The 12,262-nt window shown below is 40.7% G+C and overlaps 1 protein-coding gene across 1 annotated transcript in view; it reads left to right on the top strand.

Annotated features, from left to right (window-relative positions):
* The window catches only part of SLC25A16 (solute carrier family 25 member 16), a 68,188-nt gene that overhangs the window by 44,040 nt on the left and 11,886 nt on the right, over positions 1 to 12,262 (top strand). Inside the window, exons 6-9 of the mRNA XM_082266702.1 lie at positions 6,649 to 6,770; positions 7,033 to 7,099; positions 9,827 to 9,989; positions 12,012 to 12,080. Coding sequence (XP_082122828.1) covers positions 6,649 to 6,770; positions 7,033 to 7,099; positions 9,827 to 9,989; positions 12,012 to 12,080 — 421 coding nt within the window. The remainder of the gene's footprint in view (positions 1 to 6,648; positions 6,771 to 7,032; positions 7,100 to 9,826; positions 9,990 to 12,011; positions 12,081 to 12,262) is intronic.

The following is a 12,262-nucleotide window of genomic DNA, read 5'->3' as shown; positions in this document are numbered from 1 at the left end:
AAATTGAATTGCAGTTCTGTGAGTAAATGAGGTATTTGATCCCATACCAACCAACAATAATTCTGGCTCCCACAGACTTGCTACAGTATCTCATGTGTTACACAGATTAGTCCTTTCAATTTAAGAAGGTGCTCCTAACAACAACGTATGTGTATAAAAGACACCTGTCCACAGAATCTCTTTCTTCCATTCACATCCACTCTCATGAGCAAGACCAAAGAGCTGTCAAAGGACAAGATCTTAGACCTGCACAAGGCTGGAATGGGCTACAAGACCATTAGCAAGAAGCTTGGTGAGAAGGAGACAACCGTTGGAGCGATTATTTGCAAATTAAAGAGATATAAACCATAAATCGCCCTCAGTCTGGAGTTCCATGCAAGATTTCGCTTCATAGGGTAAGGATAATCATGAGAAAAGTGAGGGATCAGTGCAGAACTACATGGGAGGAGCTTGTGAATGATCTAAAGGCAGTTGGGACCAGAGTCACCAAACAAACCATTGGTAATACAATACAACCCGATGGATTGAAATCCTGCAGCTCCCACAAGGTCCCCCACCTCAAGAAGGCACATGCACAGGCCTGACTTAAGTTGGCCAATCAACATCTAAATAATCAAAAATAATTAGGGGAATGGAGGACATCAGCTATGAGGAAAGACTACAAGCACTGAACTTCTCTCTGGATAAGGGACGATTGAGGGGGGATATGATATCAATGTACAAATACTGTACTGGCAACCCTAGCATATGGAAAAACCTATTCAGAGAAAGGGAATACAATAAGACACGTGGCCACTCACTAAAACTAGAGGAAAGGCGGTTTAACCTTAAAATACGCAGGGGTTCTTCACTGTAAGAGCGGTAAGGATGTGGAATTCTCTTCCACAAGCAGTCCTATCAGCAGGGAGCATTGATAGTTTCAAAAAACTATTAGATGGACACCTTAAAGACCACAACATAGAGGGGTATACAATGTACGGTTAACAGCAAACACACACACACACATCATAGGTTGAACTGGATGGACTGATGTCTTTTTTCAACCTCACTAACTATGTAACTATGTAACTATGATTCAGAGAAGGATTGGGAGAAAGTGCTGTGGTCAGATGAGACCAAAAATTTAAGCTTTCTGTCATTAACTCGACTCGCTGTGTTTGGAGGAAGAAAAATGCTGACTATGACCCTAAGAACACCATCCCTACAGTCAAGCATCTAGGTGGAAACATTATGCTTTGGGGCTGTTTCTCTGCTAAAGGTACAGGCTGACTTTGCCGCATTGAGGGGCCAATGAACGGAGCCATGTATTGTAAAATCTTGGGTGAGAACCTTCTTCCCTCAGCCAAAACGCTGAAGGTGGGTCGTAGATGGGTCTTCCAGCATGACAATGGCCCAAAACATACCGCCAAGGCAACAAAGGAATGGCTCAAGAAGAAGCACATTAAGGTAATGGAGTGGCCTATCCAGTCTCCAGACCTTAATCCTATAGAAAATGTATGGAGGGAGCTGAAACTTTGAGTTGCCAAGCGAAATCAAGGAAACCTTAAAGTGGTTGTTAAGCCACTTTCAGGAATTTGTATAATCTTGTTTGTCTCCTAAGCCTGTGTGCCTCTGTCTCTGTGTTTTATAAAAAAGAAAAAAAAAAATGCTGCATATACCGGATTGCAGTGTGCTGCTCGGCGATCACATGACTGACAGGCTCTCTCCTCTCCCCGTCTGACAGCTGCAGGGGGCCGAGATTCCCCTGCTCCTGTCACTCTGGAGGAGAGTAGGAGAGAGAGAGAGAGCCAGCTGGTCATGTGATCGCCGAGCAGCAAACTGCAATCAGGTATATACAGCATTTTTTTTTATAAAACACAGATACCGAGACAAACAGGATTATATAACATATCAACAGTTATTTGAGCAGCAGGAGGGGAGGGGGCGGGACGTGACACCAGGGCTGACAGGCAGAGAGGGAAAGGGGGGAGGAGGACAGAGGGGACACAGGAGAGCAGAGAGCAGGGCTGCGAATGACTAAAGGCACGTACACTGACCACGGTGTCAGGGCTCAGCAGCCATGATACAGTGTGGTCAGTGTACAGAGGGGAGGGCAGAAACTGGCAGTATCAGCCAGGTAGTTTAGGTGATAGAAGGGGCCAAATGACACAGCACGAGCACTGTGCTGTATAACTTGATTTAAAGTAGCAGGATCAATTTTTTTTTTTTTTTTGGGGGTAACATATGCTTTAAGGATTTAGAGAAGTTCTGTAAAGAAGAGTGGACCAAAATCTCTCCTGAGATGTGTGCAAACCTGGTAACCGACTACAAGAAACCTCTTACCTTATGCTTGCCAACAAGGGTTTCCCCACAAAGTACTAAGTCATGTTTTGCCTGGGGATCAAATACTTATTTTACTCACTGAACTGCAACCCAATTTATAACATTTGTATCATGTGTTTTTTTTGTAGATATTCTGTCTATCATTTAAAATACACCTTTGATAAAAATTATAGACCCTTCATTTCTTTGTAAGTGGACAAACGTACAAAATCTGCTGGGGATCAAATCTTTTACCCACTGCAACACCACCCTCTCCCTTCGATTGACAATGCTGCTGTTTGCTGTGCTCCCTGTGCATCTTCATCCAGAGTGGAGGCACTCTAATACACGTGGTCTGTTACTGGCCAGATCATCAGGTGAAAGCAGAGGAAAGCAATCCTAAAAAAAGAAAACTCATGCAGCAACCACATTTATAATTTTGTAAGTTGCAATATATGACGTTTTTGGTTTTGGGTTTAATACTGCTTTAACCCTTTTGCTGCCAGGTCAGTATGTCATACAGACCTGACAGCGGAGGGTTTTACATTCATCCCAAAGGTGTTCTGTCTGGTTGGGGTCAGGACTCTGTGCAGGCCGGTCAAGTTTCTCTAACCCAAACTTGCTCATCCATGTCTTTATGGACTTTTCTTTGTGCACTGGTCCAAATCATTTGGTAGAGGAGGGGATTATGGTGTGGGGTTGTTTTTCCAGGGGTTGGGACTTATGCCCCGTACACACGTGCAGATTATCTGCAGACTTTTGTCTGCAGACTTACCTTTTCTATGTAGTGCAAAGGCCTGCCGGATTGCATACAAATTGAAAGTGTTTAGGTTTGACCTCATATTATATGGTTTTGGTAAGTCTGCAGACAAAAGTCTGCAGATAATCTGCACGTGTGTATGGGGCATTAGCCTCTTAGTTCCAGTGAAGGTATCTCTTAAGGCGTCAGCATTTCAAGACATTTTGGACAATTTCATGCTTCTAACTTTGTGGGAACAGTTTGGAGATGGCCCCTTCCTGTTCCAATATGACTGCGCACAAAGCAGGGTCCATAAAGACATGGATAAGCGAGTTTGGGGTGGAGGAACTTGACTGGCCTGCAGAGAGTCCTGACCTCAACCCAATTGAACACATTTGGGGTGAATTAGAGCGGAGACTGCAAACCAGGCCTTCTCGTTCAACATCAGCGTCTGACTTCACAAATGCGCTTCTGGAAGAATGGTCAAATATTCCCATAGACACACTTCTAAACCTTGTGGACAGCCTTCCCAGAAGAGTTGAAGCTGTTATAGCTGCAAAGGGAGGGCCAACTCAATATTGAACCCTACGGACTAAGACTGGGATGCCAATAAAGTTCATGTGCGTATAAATGCAGGCCTCCCAATACTTTTGGTAATATAGTGTATGCGCATTTATTTATTTTTTTCCCAAAAGTTGAACTTTATGCTGAATAAAATTCTCATTCTTTCAAAGTGTCATGTTCCGATAGAATATCCATTTATTGTCTAGTTTATAAGGTTCACAATTTTTAACAAGAGTGTACTATTTTGGAATGATGAAATATTTTGCATTCCTGCATTTTATTATATCACGCATACACTTGGCAAACGTGCTTGCACTGTTTTACTAGAACTTGAAATGGAATTGGGTGAAAGAGCACCATTTTTTTCTCATAATATGCATGGTACAACAAGCCAGGTTTATCATTTGCATTATCCTTTGCCAGCCAAACACTAAAGCAAAAGCAGTGTTTGGCGCTGTTATTGTGTATTCATTCAACTGCAGACTCCTGACTGTTTATATTTTGTAGTTGTAGCATGTGGTCTGTCATTAAATTCAATAGAGGCTTTATGGACCTACAGAACACATTTCCATCTGACTGTACACTCTCCTTTAGATTTACAAATGACTATGAAGTACAAGGACCTGCCTTACTGGACACGTTTTGTTTGGATAGTTCAGGTAGATTCTTATGTAACATTGATGTGGTTATAAATTGTTCAAAGTTTGTACCATCGGATGGTAATGTGTATGGTAGCTTAAGCCCTTGTTCACATTGGAGCGACTTGTCCTGCGATTTGACAGGTCAAATTGCAGGACAAGTCGCACCCTATTATTGGCAATGGCACTGTTCAAATCGGTGTGACGCTGACTTTGCGGCGCCACATTGATTTAAAAGTAGTTCCTGCACTACTTTTGGAGATTTAGGGGTGCGACTTGCATAGACATCTGTGCATGAATAATAATTTATTCCTGCCGGGCCCTCTTGGATCCTAGGCCCACAGCTCCCAGATGGACATTACCAGCGGCAGCCAATGGATCATGAGCATACGATTTCTTTTAACAGATTTGTAAGTATGGGCCTCTTACCTTTTATTACATGCTACAAATTGTTTATTTCTTAGAAACCATGTATCGCATCAACCCCTGAGGAAGTGAACGGTTGTTCATGAAATGCGTTGGGTTACCAGGATGCATTTTAATACCTACCATGGATTGCTCTATGGAATACTGAATTTGACTATGAATGTTATTATACTATGTATAACATCACATCTGTTTCGTAATATGGTACTTGCCTGTGTTTACTTGCTGATATTGTATGTTCCAATAACCTTGCTTTGTACATTGTATCATTGGGCGTGTCGCACCTCATTCAAAGTCCCAAGGGCAAATCTTTGCAACTTTCTATGCAGACATCTGTGCATGAATCCACACAGATGTCTTCCAAGTCACACCTGAAGTTGCACTGACATGAGGATTTGATATTGTGCAATTTCAGATGAAGTTACACAATTTCAAAGTCACATTCAATGTAAATGAGTTGTTAGAGGATATAGGCTAATCTAAGCTACTCTCCTTCTCTCTTTATTGGAAATGTATTACTGTAATTCCCTATAAAGAATAGCAGCTTGCAATGCAAGGGAATTTGCTTCTAAAAACTATTTCTCCTCTGCTAAATTTGGAACATGTTTTTATGGGGGGGGGGTTTGGGGCATGGGTACCTAGTTTTGAGAGGTACTTGCTCCCACTTGCACTTAGATAACCTAGGTGAAGTTCTTCATAGCAGAAATACCAATCAGAATATGCATTGAATTAACAATGCAGGTGCATTTCAGCCAACATATTTTGTTTTTTAGTTTTGAATGGAGAGAGGAAGCTTTGAATGCTGTCATGTCAATGTTCCTGTTAAATGAGATTTCCCCCGAACTTTCTTCTCCACATTAGTTCGAAAAGAAGTTAGGTGAAATGACTTCAACAGAGGCACAAGCAGTAATACCACTTGGGAAGAACAAACAAAACGAACGACCACCTGAGCTCAAGGTGGATGTTCTGGCAATGGTCAACCTTTCACCTTGCAGCTAAGCTAGACCTTGCACCCCCATAAGGACTGGGGAAGCCCAAAGGGAACACTGGAAAAACAGAAACAGAGGGCGCACCAGCCTTATGCATTACCTTTTTGTAATTCCTTTTTATTGAAGAAAAAAATAGATGTGTACTCAAACAGGATATGATATTAAGCTTATCAATATCTATAGTGCCAGCATCGCCTGATCCACTGCTCCAATCCCAGCAGACATTTCATATGCCTGTGGGAAAATTGGAGGTAAATGGCGCTGTCAGACATATAAATTAGGGAATATAAATATATCAATGGGTACACTGATGACGTGAAATAAATAAGTAAAAGTGTCAAATCATAAATTAGAACGTGATATAATGGATCATTATAAAGTGTAAAATGTATATGTAAAACTAAATTATTATATGTTTAAAAAGTTGATAAAGGTCTATCGTGAATAAATAATAAATATTAGTGCAAATATAAGTGATAAAAATGGATTCGGTATGTGACAATAAAAAATATATAAATCTGATCCAATTCTGAAACACATTAATAAAATCAATACATAAAGTGGTATATTGCATAAATTCAGTAGCTAAAATAAATAAATAAATATTAAACAATTAAGGTGCTAATAATCAAGTGCATCAGTGTGCTGGTAAGCCAAAAAGTATAAGCAATATGTGAAACGATCTGTTTTTCCACAATTTGGGAAGAGTTAGAATCTTTTTTCGGATTCTTAAATGCTGTATATGATTATCACTACCTCTCACTTCCTGTCCCAGTGACCCCCCTATGTTAGACTCCCTGTACTAGTGACACCCTATGTCACATACCCTGTCCAAGTGACACCCCTTTATCACGGAAACAAGAAGTATGAGAAAGTCTTCCCTATGGGGCTCTGCCAATAAATGCATAACCAGGAAACTAAGCCTTCCTTCAGTTTTTATTTTTTTTCCCTTTCAGTTTTTCCTTTTTTAATTTTTGTCTTTTATTTATAGGTATTACTGCAGTTATGTGCACTTATCCACTGGATATGGTCAGAGCTCGTCTCGCATTTCAAGTAAAAGGAGAACACAAGTACAATGGAATCATAGATGCTTTTAGGAGTATTTACACAAAGGTATGTCTCTTTTATAGAAATAAACAGTTCTATTGGATTTTTTAATGCTCAATCTTTCTGCATTTGATGTGTACATGGATGCACCTAGGTTGACTATCCATCTTCCAGGTACCGTGAGTGTTTATGGAATTTGTATTATCAGTGTCAGAGCATTGAAATGCTTATGGAAGAAGATAGACATTAATATAATGTTACTGTCAAACACCTTTTATACATCCAAAGCACTGAAATGGTTTATATTCTGCTTTTATTTAACTACTAGGAGGGAGGATTCCGTGGATATTACAGAGGCCTTGTTCCCACTGTTATAGGAATGGCACCTTATGCGGGTAAGTTACCTGGATCCTCCAATCCAATAATCAAGTGTGGCTAAAGAAGACGATGTAGCCTTTAAAAACTGTCATCAAGATCTAACTGGATTGGTTTACAAACTTGGTGAATTGTGCTTTTACATGACTAGATGTACTTTTGTTTTAGGCACACTAGTTATCTGACTTTTATCAATATCTGGGGTCGGAGTGTGAATTTTCCACGTGGTTTTAGAACACATCCAATGAGGCTGATGGAACTGTTTAGCTGTTTCCAGCAGAATGTGTCTCTGTGACCAGAAAACCATTTGGCACAAATCAGCTGCAACCGCAAAAAACATTACAGTGGTTGTAAACTCTTATATATACCCAGTGTGGCCTCGGGTAATACACAGAGGTGAAACAAATCCTCCTGCATAAGTTGTACATGTTTAGCTACAGCTGTGTATCTCCTACATCCATTCAAAGTGCAGAATTTACACAGCATCTGTCAGCTCTGAAAGGCAGGGGGTGGAGAGCTGAAGTTATATCAGTGAGGAGAGCTCTGAAAGCTGATTGGAGGGAAGGGACACGCCCCTATCACAGAGCACACGGAAACAAAGCTGAGGATCTCAATCACAGACTGTGCCCCCCGTCACCATTTTTCTCTTGGTGTCAGAAGTGACTCATGCAGAGAACAAGGCAGCAGACAAATGACACTTATGCCTCGTACACACGCATCGATAGTTGGCCGTGAATTTTCAGCCAACGTCCGATCGGCCGATTTTTGGCTTGTTAGTATGATGCTTTCGACAACCGACTGCGACTTTTCGGCTGAATAAAATCTGGTGTGCATGCTATAAAATTTTTGTTGGCCGTCAACAGAACGGCCGATTTTCCGTCAATCAGTACAGATTTCGGCAGACAAAAATCTGATGAGCAAGACTGGGCATGCTCAGAGAAGAAAAAACACACGGAAAGTAAACCAGCACATGACATCACTTCTGAAGTTTGGTTTTTGTTGGCCGAGAAAATTCGTGTGCAGTCTAGAGCACATTTCAACCAACACAACAACACTGGACAAAAGACGGCCGATGGGTCGGCCGATAATCGTTGCGTGTGTACGAGGCATAAGTGCTGTGGATTGAAATAAAGTACTTACTATAGAGGCATATGCTTTGTTTATATTTCATGCCTGAGGTTTACAACCACTTTAAGTCAGAAAGCTTTATATTCTCAGTCTGCCTTACAGCTACTCTGAAACCGCTATAGAAAAAAGGTCAGGCTGACTGATCAGACTAGGTCCTGCAGCGAGGTTGGTGCTAATGGAGTCACAGCGTACCTAAACCAAAAAACAACATTTTAACATATTGCAACCGAACAGTGCTTAGATGTGGTGGCTGCATTAGTTTTCTGTTTGCAGGCTTTTTTTTCCCTTTATTTGTACTTGGGGATCCTGCAGGTAACACACTTCTATCCTAGGGTGACAACTCCCACTCACAGTTCAGTACCTATGTAGTAGGAGCATTAGGCTAAGACAATAGAACAGCCAATACTTTCTTCATATCCATAACATAGGGGGTGGTGATTTTTAGTCTGCAGAGGAGAACAATCAGCACAGATAATTTCCTTTGTTCTCTATCAACTCACAACATTTCTGGCAGGATCTCCAGGTTGTTTTGTATTTGTGAACATTTTCAATTATATATTTAAACGGAGCAAAAGGGAGCAAATAATGGAAGTTTATTGTTCGGGTTTACATACACTCCAGTAAACAACAATAGGGATGCAGTACATTAGCCTGTGAGGGTTGATTTACCAATCTGATCATATGTATGCTTTATATTTTTTTTATTATTGTTTCATGCATTTTCTTTTACAATTGCTAGGATTTGTGATCTGCTGTTGATCAAGATGATTGGCATTGATTTTATTGATAAGACAAGGGTATAGAATTAGCAACAAATATAAAATACATTTCTGTTTTTTTTTAAGTACATAGTGCTTAGAAATGTTTGGAAGTAGCTTTCTTCAAACAAAATAAAATGAATTACCGCTATTCCCTACTTTAGTCCTACCCAAATGCTTGGATTATTAAAAAAAAGGCATATAGAGACTTTTGGGGGAATTTATAAATCCCAAACAACGCTTTTCCAGCACTATGGCCCTATTAAAATGGCGCGCCCAAATAAAAAATCTCTGCCACCTGTTTCCGTAGCTTTACCATCACATGCAGCCGATTTAGGTAGTTCTTAACAGTGCTGCTTTTACAAAGTAGTGCTATTACTGCACCAGATTCAGAAACAATTACTTCTAGTTTTTAAATTATGGAGTTAATGAAGACCATCTATAAATTGACAGGCAGAGGGCATGTCTTTGTATGCTGTGTAGCAGAGTGGTGTATTTGTCCCCACTACCCCTTTCCTACCTGTCACTGGTTATTATGGAGGCTGTCGGCCTTAATTGGAATCTCGGGCAGGTTCGGCAGGAACTGGCTGAGATTCGAACCATGTATGGGCAGTCTGAATGTACCCAAGTTGATCGATCAACTTGGGTGCAACCAGCATGCTGGATTTTACATGCAATTAATACATTGCAATATTGTTAGCAGCTGTTAAAGCTGCTAGCAATAATTTACTGTGTTCTCCCAGTGAGGGCAGCTTCCCCGGGAAATCACAGTTTGTGCTTTTGGATTGGATAATCTGGTGTTCTGTAAACAGGTATGTTTTTTATGAATTGTCAAGTGACGATTGTTTCCTTCTTTGACAGGTTTCTCATTTTTCACTTTTGAGACTTTAAAGACCGCCGGACTCAAACATGCCCCAGAACTGCTGGGCAAACCATCCTACGACAATCCAGATGTCATGGTGCTAAAGACACCCGTCAGCTTATGCTGTGGTGGGATTGCTGGGGCCATTTCACAGACTATCTCGTATGTAGACTCGTGTGTGTCCGGAGTTTAAATCTGTAAATATAATTGATTCATAAACCCTCTTGCTTAAACTAGTTACGTTAGAATAGAAAGCAGGGGAAGGCATGATCACATAACTGGATAACTGTGATCAAGCCCATTGGAGGGTGATACTCATTTAATGTGTGCTATGTCCAGTTTTTAATAAAACTGGATGAGATTTGACATCATTGAAATGCAGCTCACTGCTTCCTCATTGACTCCACAGACTTTGGTTTGGGCTCCTAACTGGCTGTCACTCCCGAGTTCCAGAGGTGGAGATTCCATGCGGGCTTAGAGTGGTGACATATTACCCCCCCCGTCCATGGATGTCACAGTGATGGGCTTTGCTTCATTGTTCACCACCTTGCAGTTTGAGAAAAATAACAACTCATTCCATGTTTAAATGCCTACTGTGTCCACATGGCTGTAACTGTCTCTGAAAATGCATACAAAGAGCATGTCTGGATGGATGTCTTGTGTGGGTTCCCCTTCTTTTCGGCAAATCTCTGCAGGCAGTTTAGTAATGTTCACAATGGCTAAATAAAACCTGGCATGTCTTTGTTCCCTGATTCCTTGTTTCAGCCACTAGATGGTGTTGTGCATATAGCAAGTCTATAATCTGCAGCACCAACAGGAAAAAAAATACATTCTATGGCCAAAACTCTGTGGACACTCAACCATTGCACGTACCTATGTGGCCAATACTATGCGAGTACCCCTTTAAATGATTGAGTTTGTATTTTTCCAGTGAGGGGTGCTGGTAATACTACAGCACATAAAGGCATTTTTGACTATTATGCACTTCTATCCATGGCAACAATTTTAGGGAAAGCCCTTTTTTTTTTTTTTTATCAGCCCCTTCTTTTCTGGGCAGCAACATATAAGGTCTAGTATTACGGCCAAAACACAGCCGTAAGAGCATGGCAGGAAATGGCATGTCTTTGTTCCCTGATTCCTTGTTTCAGTCACTAGATGGTGTTGTGCATATAGCAAATATATACAGCAATCTGAAGCTGCAATAAAAACTAAATACACTCTATTGCCAAAACTTTGTGGACACTCGACCATTGCACCTACTTATGTATACCCAATACTATGTAAATACCCTTTTACATGATTGAGTTTAAGTATTTTTCAGTGAAGGGTGCTGTTACTACTACAGTATATAAAGGCTTTTTAGACTATTGTGCACTACTATCCATGGCAATAATTTTAGGGAAATCCCTTTCTTTTCTAGTATGACTGTACCCCTGTGCAGAAAGTCATGTCTATAATAACATGATTTGAAAAGTTTGGTGTAGAGCAGGGATATGCAAACTGTGGCCCTCCAGCTGTTGCAGAACCACAAGTCTCATGATGCATAGCAAGACTCTGACAGCCACAAGCATGACACCCAGAGGCAGAGGCATGATGGGAGTTGTAGTTTTGAAACAGCTTGAGGGTCACAGTTTGCATATCCCTGGTGTAGAGGAACTTGAGTGGTCTGCTGGATGAGAAGACTCAACCTTAACCCTATTTACCTTTTGACATGACTTTGATTGCTGGTTGGGAGCCAAGTCTTTCCTCCAACATCAGTACCTGACTTTACTAATGCTGTTTTGGATAAATGGCCACAAATTCCATCCGACACACTCCAAAATCTTGTGGAAAACCTTCCTAGAAGATTTGAGGCTGTAAGTTACAAAAGCTTAGAGGCAGCCTCTCCATAGAATTGACACAAACTTACGTAGTTGTCACAGTAAGGTGCCCATAAACTCATGAAACACAAATTTACATAACTTCCTTTCTTCATCTTTCCTCAGGGAAGCTTTGACTTACAATGTCAATGTTTGCTAAGCATATTTGCAAGTTTTTTTTCTACCATAATGTGTTTGCACCTAATTACATCATGGTCATGCTCTTTTATATATTTTTTCAGTTCAATCTAGAGTTCTGCTTTAGGGTTTGCTGCAGTGTAGTAACAAATCACAAAATAGTAATTTTACCTTTTCCCTCCTTTAGTTACCCTCTGGATGTCACGCGGCGGCGGATGCAGCTGTCTGCAATCTTGCCGGATTCTGAAAAGTGTCGGTAAGTTCACCACTAAGTTGGCCATACACTATACAATTTTCTTATTCAATTTCCTTTAGATTTACCTTTTAACTATGTAGTGCAAGGGCCTGCCTGATTGTATACAAATTGAAAGTGTTTAGGTTTGACCCTATATTACATGGTTTTGGTAAATCTAAAGGAAAGTTGAACAAGAAAATTGT

The sequence above is a fragment of the Pelophylax lessonae genome (genome assembly GCF_965119305.1).
Source record: "Pelophylax lessonae genome assembly, chromosome: 9".
Taxonomy (NCBI): Eukaryota; Metazoa; Chordata; class Amphibia; order Anura; family Ranidae; genus Pelophylax; species Pelophylax lessonae.
This window is presented reverse-complemented; position numbering and strand designations above follow the sequence as displayed.